The sequence below is a fragment of the Paroedura picta genome, chromosome 2, assembly GCF_049243985.1.
Source record: "Paroedura picta isolate Pp20150507F chromosome 2, Ppicta_v3.0, whole genome shotgun sequence".
NCBI lineage: Eukaryota > Metazoa > Chordata > Lepidosauria > Squamata > Gekkonidae > Paroedura > Paroedura picta.
In genome coordinates this window covers 22,779,449-22,794,872 of record NC_135370.1, presented here as the reverse complement: position 1 = coordinate 22,794,872, position 15,424 = coordinate 22,779,449, and the positions used below count along the sequence as shown (strand labels likewise).

At 42.8% G+C, this 15,424-nt stretch overlaps 1 protein-coding gene across 9 annotated transcripts in view; it reads right to left on the bottom strand.

Moving 5' to 3' along the window:
• The window catches only part of GULP1 (GULP PTB domain containing engulfment adaptor 1), a 267,536-nt gene that overhangs the window by 62,383 nt on the left and 189,729 nt on the right, over positions 1-15,424 (bottom strand). For all 9 annotated transcript variants that reach the window (XM_077319443.1, XM_077319442.1, XM_077319440.1 and 6 more), the window contains one exon: positions 4,509-4,580. In XM_077319443.1, coding sequence (XP_077175558.1) covers positions 4,509-4,580 — 72 coding nt within the window. The remainder of the gene's footprint in view (positions 1-4,508; positions 4,581-15,424) is intronic.

The window sequence follows — 15,424 nt, the reverse complement described above, 5'->3', positions numbered from 1 at the left end:
TTTAAGGATATGTCTTCCTCGCTTCTCCGATTAATTCAGCTCTTAGTGAAGATAACAACACTGCCAAGGGTTCATGGAATTCTGACATTTGCATTTTAGAAACGAAAGCAAAGAACGTTTCCCCCCCCCCCCCCCCAAGAACCAACAGGCAGGAATACGTTTTCATCTTTACTATCGAGTGCTCATGCAGAGCAAGCGTTGAGATTGCCAAAGTCTTACGATGCATCTTGAAAGAGAATTAAAAGGGAGGAGGTGGCTGTTTTTTTTTAAAATTTACCAAGTAATACTGGAAGTGAAGATCTTTCCATTTCTCTAGTTTGCTTTCCTCTTTTCGCTCTCCAAGCGTTTTAACTCCATAGTTTTAGATATCATAATATCAAGCCTGAACCCTCTCTCCAAGCTAAACTGAGGCTATCGTGCTTTGGTCACATTAGGAGAAGACAAGAATGACTGGAAAAGGCAGTTATGCTAGGAAAACTTGAAGGCAGAAGGAAAAGAGGAAAAACACAACAGAAGGAGGATTGACTCAGTCAAGAAAGCTGCAGCCCACAGTTGGCAAGACCAGAGAATGACCATGCTGATAGGACATTTTGGAGGTTATTAATTCACAGAGTTGCTGTTAAGTTGGAAGCAACTTGACGGCATTTAACACAGAGACAGAGTTTTAGATAAGATTTCCAGTGTTTGCCAACCACGTTTCCTTCAATGATCTACTGATCTACTCGAAGAGGGACCACACATTCAAACTAAGTATACAAAACAACACATCTGTTCCACTTAATATTTCTGGTAAGGGTAGGAGGAGGAGCTGGTCTCATGGTTTAAGTACCACTCCGTGCTTAACACCAACTCAGGGCGGCTATCCCGCCCCTGAGTGCTTCCTCCAACCAGCTTGCCTGTCTGTCCAGCAGCCAGCCAATCGCCTTCCGTCCCCCACACTTGACTACCCCCTCTTCCCTCCACTTCCCTATGAGGCTCAGAGGCTGCATATCCCTGCTGCGTGAGAGGTACCCCTAGCAGTGAGTTCCCTGCCTGGGTGCCTCCAGCCTGCATCCTTTCCAAGTCCTGGGGAGAGGGAAAGGCCATCTGCAGAGTTCTCCCCCCCAATCTAGCACCTGTTGTATTCCTGAAAGCAATGGGCTTTGTCCCTAGTTTATAATAATACAATTTGGACACCACATCAGTCTTGATGGATAGTAGGTGTCTTGTGGGATCTGCACAACAGGGACACTCTTTTATGGAGAACATCTGCCCCCCAAGAGAACATCTGTCCCTTTGTAAAGCTACACTAAAGGCAATGGCAAACCACTTCTCAATAACTCTTGCTTTGAAGAGCTGGCTGTGACTTGATGGCGCTTAAAAAAACAACAATTTTTATTAAAGATTTCCAACACCATTAAAGCTTTTCATTTCATCGGTCTTTCCATGGCTTGGGCAATCTTGGCAGGACGAGAGGATTTTTTTTTTTAAGCTCAAATGTTTTAGCAATCCCTGGAGCTGCTGTGGTTCAAACAAATATTGATAGCAAAGGCAGACACATAAAAAAAAACATTTTAAGTGCCAGTTTATGTGCCATGTTCCTAGTTTTCACTAGGAAATGGTTACTATTTTTCTCCTTCCCACAAGCAACTTAAGGGCCAATCAGATTTTTTTAAATTAACAATATTTCTTAATTCTCTAATTTAATATAAAAATATGAAAGTGTATTGCTTACAGTAGAGGATAGATCCTATCATGGCCCCTAGACCGATAAGGTCTCACAGATCCATGATTTCCCCTTCAGCTCAAAATCCCTGAGCAGGAACAAAATCTAAATTCAATGATGGACACCTCCTTGGTCTAAAATCTAAACCAAGAGATGCCAGATTTTGAGCATTTGGGGGTAATCTATGGACTTTGCATGCCTTAAAGGCCTGTTATGACCTTGGTTGTCTGGGAGAAAAACATAACCTTGCCTTGGTGAAGTCCCAGAAGACACATGTCAAAGGTCTGATCTCATAGATCCATCCTACACAATGTTCTTTCCACCCACCCGCAAATCTCAACAGAATGCATGCAGAAAGCAAAACCTGGAGCACACAATGAGGTTTCCTGTTAAACTTCTGAGGAATTTCTAGAGAAATGAGTTTTCCTAAGAACAATTAATGGTTTCCCCATGGATGGATTCCCATATCTCCCACATATGGTGGCCAAAACCATTTAGCTCTCATGGAATCTGAGCAAATTGGAATTGAGATTTCAGAAGAATGACCAAATGTAACATAGAATGACAGAAGTTACACATAATTTGTATACAGTTGATTGTGCTTTTATGTGTGTAGAGTAATGTTAGTCAACAGCTAAATATGTCATATAAATTCCACATTGATTCAGGCATAGGTCCAGTTTCATTTTTAAAGTGAACCCGTTGGCTTTTTCTTACACAGGTAGAATGTAAACAGCGTGTTCATCAAGTTATAAATGGGCAATCAAATGTGTTATTTCCCCTACTCTGGTACTGTGCAGGCCAGCTGCCTTAAGACTTTTTAGACAGCCTACTAATAGAGCAGGAGGGGCCTCTTCCATCTGGAGACATTGGAGCCATTTTCCTGCCTAGCGGTCATGTGGTCCAAGAAGGGAGACTGAGGAATAGCTCACAGAGAGGCAGGAGGGAGGAATGTGTGCCTGCACAGTGACAACTCGATGAACAACACTTATAGGTAAGCGCAACACTATTTTCATTGTTCTTGTTCTATGCAGTCCTACATGGGAGACTAACAAGCTGACTCATCAAGAGATGGGGTGAGCAATTCACTGGAAAATTGAATTCAAGACTGCTGCAAGATCTGTAGTGTCCATTATTCAAAAGCCTATGGAAAGTATCCTTCTATCGAAGAGATAGAAAGGTGTCCCCCATGGAGAGTAGATATATGGCTGCTCTGAAGCAAAAAAAAAAGGGGGAGCTTTGGAATTGAGCCTTGTGGCAAAAATGTCCCCTGTCGAGAAACCCCATCTCACAAAAAATGGGGTAGATGTAATTGTGATGAATGGACCATTTGTGCATGAATTGTCCTAAATTCTAAACTCCTGAGTTTAGAATTTAGAACATCTGCACTTGTATTCTCCAAACCAGCAATATATTGGGGGGGAGGCAATCAAGGGTGCAGAATAGTGGAATTAAGGGGCACAACAAAATGAAAAGTGCAAAGCAGATGCCATTTTGCAAAAAAACAAACAAAAAACAAACAAAAAAAACGAAAAGGGGAGGGAGCAAAGCACCATGGGAGGCTGCCTCCATCTAACTCAGATGCAGAAATGAGAGGAGGAAAGCCCAAATGCAGAAAGCCTACAATTGACTCACAGCATCCAAAGGAAAGCCAAAGCAAAGCTAAAACAAGATACGTCTCTTAATGTCTCTTAATGCTGAAATGATCCCAGAAAGCTTTGCATAATGATGGCTTTTTGAAAGCAATAAGAGATAAATTGCCAAATATGTGGATATCAGAAGAAGTGAACAGTGACTCATGAAAACTCCTCCCCTGCCACAAATTTTCTTAGTCCTTCAGCTGCTTCTGGACTCTGGTTCTTTTCTACTGCTTCAAATGGATTAGCATAGCTTACCATGGTGGCCATTATGGAATACCTGTCTTATTATACTATCTTCATATTATGATGATGATTGTGTCCAACTCATGGCGATCCTATGGCTCAACCGTTGCCACGGTTTTTGATCTTGCATTGCTTTTAGCCAAATAATGCTCTGCGGCCTGTGTCCATTTTGATCGTATCTAACCACCATGTTCTTTGTTGGCCTGGTTACCTTTTACCACTGACCAATCCTAGCACAATTGCTTTCTCCAACAAAATGCATTGCATGATATGGTCAAAATAAGTGAGCCAGAATTTCGTGATTTTGCCCTTCAGTGATAGATCAGGCTTCATGAATTCCAGTATCTCCCTGTTTGTTAGTTTAGCTGTCCATGGAACTCGCAGAAGCCTTCTCCGGTAGCAGAGTTCAAATGAATCAATTCATATTATAATAAATAATTAGTATAATAGTATAATGAGCCCAATCCCATCAGATCTCAGAAGCTAATCAGAGCCAAGCATGGCTAGTGTTCAGATGGGGGACCTCCAAGGATTTGGGTGGTAGTTCCTCCAAGTAACACTAGGGGCCATGATCAGAATAGCCCAGATAAACCCATTCACATCAGATCTCAGAAGCTAAGCAGGGCTGACCCTGGTTCATATTTGGAGGGGAGACCACCAAGGATTTGGGTAGTAGTTCCTCCAAGGAACACTAGGGGCCATGATGTGGTTTCTGGCTGGTATTAGTTGTCCATACTGAAGCCAAGCCCAGCGTCTTATACTAAAACATCTCGTGATGATAACACAAATTGATTGAAAACACCATACAAAAATTGATGTAAAATTATTTGAAATCATGCTAATCAAGCTACCAAAATATGCTTGGGGCAGACCAATCATTGCTCGCTTTGCAAAAGCCACATCCAAGAAGTCCTCCTTACCTTCAGCTTCCTAACGGCATCTCTCACAACCTCGGTGCCTTTGGGCTGCTCCACTTCTGTACTGCCAAGAAACTGAACACATGGTCATTTGTGAGAGAGTGAATGAAAACAAAGTTTTTAAATAAATCTATTAAAAAACGACTTTAAAATAACCCATCAGCATTTTATTTGCCAACAATAAATATCTGAAGAAGTGCTAAATGCAGAGAAACGGAAACACCATCTATCAGATTTATCAAATAAATAAATAAATAAATAAATAAATAAATAAATAAATAAATAAATAAATAAATAAATAAATAAATAAATAAATAAATAAATAAATAAATAAAATATATGTGTGTGTGTGTGTGTGTGTGTGTATGTATATGTGTGTGTATATGTATATGTATGTGTGTGTATATGTGTGTGTGTATATATATATGGTACAGTGGCTGTAAAGCAGTCTTTCAAATCAATTGGAATCTATATCTATATCTATATCTATCCATCCAATTGATTTGAAAGACTGCTTTACAACCACTATAGCCTTGTCTTCTTTCCACAATTAAAATAAACTGCCACTATCTACCACTGCCATCTTGGAGATGCGACTTTTCAGGAATGGAGGAATTAACGGCAGCTGACAAAACTTGTGGGTAAATTACATCAAGTCATAATTGACTTATGGAGACTCTGTGGCTCTCTAGATATCCATGCACTACAATTACCATGAGCCCCTGCCCCTGGTAACTGTAGTCCATGGACATCTGGGGAGCCACAGTTTGGTGACACCCATGGTAGGGTTTTCAAGACTAGGGATGAAAGGAGTTGGTTTGCCATTGCATGCCTCTGGAATTCCTTGGTTGTTTCCCATTCAAATACTAGCCAGGGCCAACCTGTTTAGCTTCTGAGATTTGATGGGATCAAGCTAGCCTGGGTCATCCAGGTCAGGGCAAAGCTATCGTACTCCCCACCCCACCCTGATAAAAATCAGATTGTGCCATATGTGCGGTGGCCCCTTTAATAGAGCACAGAAAATCTGGTGAATGGTATCAGATGTGGTGTCTGAAACATTTGGAAATTAGTTTATCTTTTAGAGCCAATGTTTTTCTTACTGAATTCTATGAAGACAGTTCATACATCTATGCAAGCGGTGGTATTAAATCTGTTTACTGTGGTAAGATTAACAAAATACTGAAAGGCAAACCATAACCCTGGCAAAACAGGAAACGAATTCGCTACCAACTGCTTTAATCCAATCTCAGCAATGCTTATCACATCTTGACTCTAACAAGTTAGTTATGCATCTTGACTCCAACTAATCATCTGACGGAGAGGCTGATTCTGTGAAGGCTAAAGGGGGTGGCAGGTTACAGTGGATGAGCGAGAGGGTTGTGAGTGTCCTGCATAGTGCAGGGGGCTGGACTAGATGACCCAGGAGGCCCCTTCCAACTCTGTTATTCTATGATTCTATGATTCTAGTCCTTCCTGGCAACTAGCCCCTGCCCATCTATATATAGGGCATGAGGAAAACAATTTCAATTTATCTGAAGAAGTGTGTGTGCACACAAAAGCTTATACCTAGAATTAAACTTTGTTGGTCTTAAATGTGCCCCTGGACTTAAACTTCGTTCTATTGCCTCAGACCAATACAGCGGCCCACCTGAATCTGGTCAGGAAGGATCTGAGAGATCATTCGAATGGCAAAATAAGCAGCATTGAAGGATAATAAACAGGTTGAATCCTGGAAAGCTAGCTGGCAACTGCTCCTGTTGCTATACAGAAAAAAAGAGTTGGCATGTATTTCAATCATACTGCAATGTAAAACAGCACAGGACACAGTTATAGTTCGATGTCTGTCAAGTATGTTGAAATGTATGGTAGTATAGTGTTTTTTTTTAAATAATTTTTTTTTAAATTCAGCTTCTGCCTGAGGTCTGGCCACTCTCCAGTCATGTCACTCCAAGAACCACAAAACTAACATCCCAACACTCAGTCTTGCCGCTCAAGCCCATAGCTTAGTTGCCTGCACAGCACCATAAATCAGGGTGTTAAGCCCGTGTTTTCTGGCACAGACACTTGGGATCAAGGTGAAAACTGAAAGGCGTTCAATGGCTCACTCTTCCTGGCTTCCAGCCCTGCTGTCTTCAATCAAAACCTTAACCCACGGGTAGTCAAACTGTGGCCCTCCAGATGTCCATGGACTACAATTCCCATGAGCCCCTGCCAGCAAATGCTGGCAGGGGCTCATGGGAATTGTAGTTCATGGACATCTGGAGGGCCACAGTTTGACTACCCCTGCCTTAACCCTTCACTTACACGTGCATCTGTGAGTGGCAAAGGCACAAAGAAATGAGTATACGCCATAGCCTAATTGGCATGGAAACATGAAGCTGTTAAACACTGAATCACACTGGTAGTCCAACAGGGTGAGTATGGTCTACGCCAGCCTTTCTCAACCTTTTTTTTTTACCACTGAGAACCCCCTGAAACATTCTTCAGGCTTCGAGAGCCCCCAGAAGTGGTGCAATCATGCAAAATACGGTTGAGAAGCATAGGTGTGTACACGCCCACCTGGGGCCTCTTCCCTTCCTACCCCCTCCAAAAGCATCATTGGCCACGTCGACATGACTATTATATGGCCATATCAGCCAATAAATGTTTAACCAAAAAATTAAACTCCCATCCATTTGGAAAACCCTTCCAGGCTCATCAAGAAACCCCTGGGTTTCTCTGGTTGGGAAAGCCTGATCTACTCAGACTGACAGCAGGTCTCTAGGGGTGGGCTGTCAAACCTAAGGCCCGGGGGGCCAGGTGCGAGGGATTGAATAGGAGGTTGCTTCAGTGAGGGGGGGGGAGAGCCACTCCACTTGTGGGTTCAGCACAGTGGAAAGACCTTGTCTGCAATAGTCGAGGAGAATCTCTTTGCTTCATTGCAGGTTCGCTGGTAAGTTGGGAGCCCCCAGAGTAGCATTCTTGCCAGCTTAAGGTTTCAAGGCTCAGGGTTCAGAAACTGTTCTGCTTGGCTTGCAGCTCTAAGGATACTGTCCCAGATGGCCATTGCAGGGGGTGGGGGGAGGCAGACAATCCTTGCTGAGGTCTGCTGGTTGCCACCCAAGTACCAAACTTGTACCCCTCTCCCTATGAAGGCTGTGCACTGGACCATGGGGGGGGGGGGACCATTCTTTGGCAGTTCCAAACATTGGTGGCACACAACCAATTGGGGTTTTTATGGGGATTTTATTGTGTTTTAACTATTTATGTTGTAAACCGCCCTGAGACCTATTTGGAGAAGGGCGGTCTAAAAATTAAATAATAATAATAATAATAACTAATACGGGAGCTCCTCCGGGAGCTCATTCCACCAGGTTTATACTGCACTCATATAAATGCATTCGTCCTGTTTATGATTTCTTTGTTTACCGTCAGAGTATTCAAAATCGAAACACAGGGAGTAGAAAAAGTTTGCCTCGTGTCATATGCACCCGCTCAGTTAACCACCTGCCTAGGTGCACCATGAGAAGTCACCCATAAACAATTGCTCAAGAACAACAGCTCAATGTGAGATAGAAGTCAGTGGACTGGGACTCACTAGAGCAAAATGTAACTTGATGGATGTCCTGACGTTTAATAGTGCCACTATCTTTCCAGCCAGCCACTGGATACGGTAATTGCCTTCACAAACCTTGTCATGCATGAGAATTTAGATGATTAACATGTCATAAATGAAACAAAATTAAAAGGTAGCATGCGTTTCTTCCAGTATAGTGCGGCTTACTTCCATAATTATGGAATCTGTATTAAATAATCGGAATGTTGCTGTTTATGACAGTTGGCGTGCAAAAGTAATTAAGAAGAATCGTAATTTTTTAGAATCATCTGAAGTGTTTGGGACATTATGGAGATAGAGCTGGCTGGATCCAGTGTTTCTTTTTTACTGGCGTAATGGTGACACAGCAATGGAACAACACGTCCATTGGCAGAGAAGGTACACAATATTTGCTGATTCCTCCATTTCACTAGAGACTTCCATTTTGCATTGTTCGTTATTTGAGAAAATCCCATGAGCCCTAGGAAATGAATATTAAAGTATTCAGGGAGATCCAAAGGGAGATGGGAAAGTTCTGTTAAATGAGTCTTACTTTTCTAACTCAGTTGCCAACTAAGGTGGCCATAAGACTTGTCCACTATGAAAATATGTAGCCTCCCTCCCAACAGATTTGAATAACAGATTTGAGTCTCCTGCATAGTACAGGGGGTTGGATTAGATGACCCATGAGGTCCCTTCCAACTCTATGATTCTATGATTCTACCAATATTCCAGACATGGGTGGAAAAGAGAAAGCCATAAATAGAGAAAGCCCTTATACATATGTGTGTATAAAGTGCCATCAAGTTACACTGACTTTTGGTGACCCCAGCAAGTGTGAGGTTTCTGTTGATTACTCACAACAAGTAGGCTTCTTTAGTGAAAAATCTCTTGATTGAAAGAATAATGAACTGGACATCATGGGAACTTTGCTAAGACTAAAGCCCTGCCCCCCCCTTGCGATGCCCCATCCCCTGCACCAAACGATTTGGGCATGCAGACAGTATCTGCATGAAGGCATTTGCTGGGATTTAGGGTCCCAGGAAGGATGTCAGTTCCCAGATGCACCACTGGTGAGAGGCTGGCAGCTTGAAGCCCGGGGCTAGTTATATTCACATCTACTCTAGTCTGTAACAAAAAAATCCAAAATGAGGTGGTGAGGCTGAAGACCATGGGACGCATGGAGATCACAAAGCAGAAATACATAATGTAAAACGTCATGGCAAAAACGTAGCAAGGCAGAAACATAACATGGTTTTGACAGCAAGAGATTTTCAAGGCAAATGATTAAGCAGTGGTGGCTTCCACAGTCTTCCTTCTCAATCTTTCTTAAGGATCTTGCATCCAATACCAACCCTGCTTAGCGAGATCCCATGAGATAAAGCTATACGATCCCATTCCGCATGTGTACCAAGAGTTAAAAAAAATCAAGAGGGAAAAGGTAATTAAAGAGGGAAATTATATATTACATTATAAAGAGGAAATTAAATTAAAGGGGAAGAGGAACATACAAGAAAAGTTCAGAGTAGTTGTTATGGGATGAACCATCACTAGTAAATACAAGCCATGTAATATGTCATTTAATAAATTAGTGTTTATGTTTATAATATCCTGTCTGTCATTACAAAATTCAAAGAGGTGTCCTGTGTGTTTCCCAGAGGTCTACCATCCAGGTACTTGACTCTAGTCTAAAGGCATCTGACAGCTCTGCTCAAATGAAGCAGCGGGGACAATCAATTATCAGCGGCCCACAGTGGGGATGGAGGGAGGGTTGTGTGACTGCACAGAAGGCTACTCGATGAACATCCACTGGCTCGTGTGTGGCTGGTACTGCTGCAAGGTGCACTTTAATTAGACGGCCCAGAGTCTTTCAGATGACTCAGATACTGGAGTATCTCATGAAGTGTACAGAATTCCAGGACAATCCTGGTTGCTGTAGGTCAAATTACAAACCTATATAATTTTGCAGCACAGGAGTCTGGTTGCAGCCTTGAAAATCTGTTCCATCTTATCTACAGGTTGTGGCCTATCTGCCATCCTGTAAGATGGAGGGGTTGGGGGTGGGGTGCAGGTGACGCTCCCAATGGGGCAAGTCCTTGTGTAGGGGTAGTTGAATACACCTTCCTTCGGCAAAATGAAGGAGAGATGGGAACCATGTTTTCTGGGCCAAGAAATGGGCTATTACGATGCAGTTTGGGTTGTCTGTATAAAGCTTTGCTACCATTCTGCTTATGAGGCTGAACAGTGGGAAGACATAGAAATGGAATATTTCCCATTGTCTGAAAAAGGCATCTTCTGCACCCAGTGTGCTATTAATTATCCAGGGTAGGGGAGAAAGTTTGAGACCTGGTATCAAAATAACAAAAAGGGCAGTAGGACTGGGAACAAAAGTAAGACCTATTTCCCTGTCTGGGGCAAGTTTGCAATGTGGGCAAGCCTACAAGCCCCAGAGATTTGGCCTGTAAGCTGTACTTGCACATTTTTTCCAGTACCTCATCAGTTTAGGTACTGAATAAATCCACCCCTTCAAAGGGCAAATCTTCCAGACTGGCCCTTGAATCAGCAGGGAATGTCAATGACGTTAGCTATGAAAAATGGCGCATGACCACAGCTGTAACCATAATTCTGCTGTGGCAGTCTGCGCTATGCCTAGCTGTGTTAACCTGCTGATGTGTAGGGTCTCTACCCTCAATTAAAAGAGCCTCCACCAAATGCCTATGTGGTTCTGGTATTGAAGTAAGGGCGGGCTGCAAGTTCGTCACATGGATGCCCATAACAGTGGAAGAATACATTTTCCGACCAAAGGCATCTACTCGCCTGCCGTCTTTATCGTGGTGCAGAGTGCTGCTCAGATTTCCCCCTGCCTGGCAACACTGCAGAAAGAAACAGAGGGTGGTTTCAGGTGCTTAAACAGGAAGGGGCACCCTTCCTTCTGTACTTTACTGAAATTATCAATTTTCTTAGCTGAAGGAGGCTGGTGTCTGCCAAGTACGCTCTAAAAGTTCACTGAGTCCTCTGATTAGTACAAGGGCCATCGGACCTATGTCTGGGGAGTACAACACCTCCATAAGAAGATCCTCAAATTTCACTAAGTCAACCCTGTAAGGGAGTTTTAGAACATTAGCCCTTTGAATTCTTTGTTCAGAATATGGCTTATTATCATCTGTAGAGGAATGCCTAGCCGGCTCTTTTACAATGTCAGCTGGAGAAGGCATAATAGATTTATCATTATCACCACCTACAGACTGTCCATGTCCATGTGGTGCTCCTCATTGTCATGTTGACGCCAATATTGGCTGTCGTTGATTGCACTAAGCCAGGACTCTGACCATAACCTGGCTTGGCTGTCTCATCGACATTGGTGACAGTCAACAACAAAGGCCTCAGGGGGCTTCATCGAAGGCGGGGCATCCTGGCTCCATCTTCTCCAAGATGACGGAACAATGATAGGTACCCATGATTTCTCAGAAGAGGATGAGTCTGATGAGGATGCGGACCCCATGTGGGGCTGCACAGAAACCACAAAGATGAACAATGTGCTCTCTTAGGGAGAGTGAGCCTAGTTCTAAAAGCAAGATTGCACACCCTCTCCGGGTTCATACTATTGAATACTTTGGGGAAGAGCTAGAGGGCATGATCCCTGACAGATGATCCAGCTTTCTGGCATTGGCACACCTACTATCATTGTATTAAGACAATTTTACATTGTTAGAAATCCCATCCACAATCTGCATTACTTTCCGCTCGTTTTCAAAAGGAGTCATTCAGCAGTTCTCAAAGCAATACAGCCATGATGGAAAATCCACATTTGCACTGTACAGATGGACCACTTAGATTTCCAATAGCATTTACATTTCTCAGTGGCTACCTCAAAACCATAAGAGGATAAACCAGCAAACATAGACTCCTCAATGGGAGTCAGTTGCATCACATCACCTCCAGAATAGATTTCTGTAACTCGCTCTACGCAGGACTACCCTTGCGCCTGATCCGTAAATTACAGCTCGTGGAAAATGCAACTGCTAGGGTCCTCACAGGGGCATCTTGGAGGGCCCATATCCAGCCAGTGCTAGGGCAGCTGCATTGGTTACTGATTGCTGCCTGGATCAGATTCAAGGTTTTGGTTTTAACCTTTAAGGCCCTCTGCGGTCTGGAACCCACATACTTGCAGGACCGCCTTGCACCCTATGCCCACCACAGGGCCTTGCACTCAGCGGGCACAAATCCGATGGTCATACCCGGTCCCCGGGAGGCACGTCTGGCCTCAACCAGGGCCAGGGCCTTTTCGGCCTTGGCCCCTACCTGATGGAATGAGCTCCCGGAAGAGCTAAGGGCCCAGCGGGATTTACCAGCTCTTCCGCCAGGTCTATGGTTGAGGTCGGAGCCTGGATGGTAGATTGGGACCCGCCCACACCAGGGTTACACTGGCGGTCGCTACTCTTTCCCCTTGGTTGGGTCAAGTTGTATTTTTTTCGCAGCCACTTGGACCGGGTGGATTGCTTGACTGGCCTTGTTATTTTATGAGGATTTTATTGTATGAGGGGTTTTATGCGTGCTTACTATATGTAACCCATCATGAACCTTGCGGGAGCGGCGGGCTATAAGTCCAATAAATAAATAAATAAATAGATAGATAGATAGATAGATAGATAGATAGATAGATAGATAGATAAATAAATTTAGCTTTCTTTCTATTTTGGAGACTGGAGAAAAGACCATCTCTTCCCATACTGTCCACCCAACCAGGCCTGCTGTCTATGCCCCCACCTTCAGTGGTAAAGTGGGTAGAGCCAGGGTTTTTTTCAGTGATGGCACCTCCCTTGAATAATGCTCTTCCCCTGGAGGCTCGCCTGGCACCTACACTGCTGTCTTTTAGGCACCAGATTAAAATGTTTCTGTTCACCCAGGTGTTTAATGAAGGAACTGATCTTCTCGCTGCTATTTCATTGTATTACTTTATGATCTGTGCCTTTACTTTTACTCTGGGCAAGGTTTTTTTTAAAGCTAGCTCTTAATTATTTTATTAATTCTCTTTTGATTTTTTAAATTTTGCAAGCCACCTTGGGCAGGATCCTGGAGACATGACACAATTTTAAAAACAAACAAATAAATTTGTAATTAGGCCTCAGGTGGTAGCCGAAAATAAACGGTGGTGGTTAAAGATAGTGTCTGTTCTCACTAATAACTGCAGAATTACCCTGGTAATGGACAAAATCAATTTCCAATTAAGCTGACATTGATTTAAAAAAAATTAGCTGAACTTGGCTGGACAGCTATGAAATAATTAAACCCGTGTTAACAGAACTTGACATAAATCCTTCTCTTCCACTAGAGAGCACTGTAGGATATGCTACTCAGATTCTAGAGAGCATTTCCTATCCCGGACTTATGAAAGTATCTTTGAGATTTCATAATAACTTCTAAAAAGCCTTAGAATCAAGGAATGCCTACAATGTTTCGTATAGAGAAAGAAACAACAAACCTCAAGGCACACCTTCAAGGCTAACAATGTTTGTGGGCTACTGTTTTCATAGACCGGAGATGCACAGAGTGCTAGTGGGCAGATACAGAATACCTTCACAGAAGGGAGAAAAATAACTGAATGTCAGGCTGCTTTCCATATGCTGTGAACATTTCCTATACAAAGTTGATAAACATGTCAAAGGGCCAGGAACTAAAAGGTTGAGCAAGCAAAGAAGAAATAGCATCAAATACAACTATTTATTACTTAGTGTGCATAATTAGGATCAAAAATGCCACAGAAAGATATCATTAAAAACTCAAATCCAAGTTTACCGCAACCAAGATGTAGTTGTTCGTCCAAGTCCAAAGAATCACATTAACGGTTACACGCGTTACATCAAAAGACCCGACACATTTTGACACCGAGGGCCGTCTTCAGTGGTCACAATTTAATACACACATGCGATAACTATTCCATCATACAATAGCTTTTTAAGGCCAGGCAAATTGTATATGAGTCACAAAAATGAAGCCCCCAAAACTGGATGTCAACCAATTCTCATAGACTAAGGAACCCTCATTCATCAAACATAGTGGCTGAGAATGATCATTCTGTCCTATGCTGAAGTTAAAAATCCCAAGTGTGCAAGCCAAAGATCAACAGCTGACCACGTTTTGACAAACTGTAATTACTGGTTGATGGCACGCAAATCCAGAAGTGTTGGAAATTTTAGACCAGATTTGTATACAGATTCTAATGTTTCCTGGTTTAAATGTCTGTTTGCATCTTTATAATACACAACATATATCCTCCAAGAGCATTAAGATCTTCAAAACATCTGCTCAGGATCCCAGGCACAAAGGAGATGAGATTGGCCTTGACCAGAGCTTTTAAAGGTCTGGTCCCATTCTGGTGGAACACTCTCTTGAAGGAGATCAGGGCCCTGCCAGATCTTAATCAGTTCCAGATCTTAATCAGGGCTGGCAAGATGGAGCTCTTCCACCACGCTTGTTGTTGGAGCCCAAAATAACCTCCAAGAAATGCTGGCCTCACTGCTGGAAGATGGAAAGACTGGTTCCCTGATGTTAATCCTCCCTGGTCTGGCACATTGGTTGGGGGAATTTAGACTGTTATGTTTTTTAATTATTGTTTTTATGATGTTGTTTAACCACCCTGAGCTGTAATGGAAGGGTGGGCTTTTCATTCATTCATTCATTCATTCATTCATTCATTCATTCATTCATTCATTCATTCATTCATTCATTCATTCATTCTCATGCCACCAATGAAGGTGTTTGGGTAAGTGCAGGTTCCATGTGGAGGAAACCATAGCCTGTTTTATAAATTTATATCGATCCACAAAATACATGAGGTAAAAAGGCTTCATTTCTTGTTACAAATTGTTAAAAATATGTATTTTATAATTATAATAATGCCAGTGGCCATTGTGTGAGGAAGAGTTCATGCACTCGAAAGCTCACACTTTGAATAAATCTTTGCTGGTCTTAAAGGTGCTATTGGAATCAAATTTTGTTGTGCTACTTCAGACCAACACGGCTACCCACTTGAATCTCCATTATAATAATTCGAGGTGTTTTTTTTTCCTTTCGCTGGGGTTAATATATAATATTCTCTGAATGAGTGTTTTTCTGATGGAGTTTGTAGTTTTGACCAATGAGGCAGGTCTTAGAGCAGGGGTAGTCAAACTGCGGCCCTCCAGATGTCCATGGACTACAATTCCCAGGAGCCCCTGCCAGCAAATGCTGGCAGGGGCTCCTGGGAATTGTAGTCCATGGACATCTGGAGGGCCGCAGTTTGACTACCCCTGTCTTAGAGGCTGAAACGTGTATGGTCGTAGGTTGGCCATTTGGTTGACTTGCC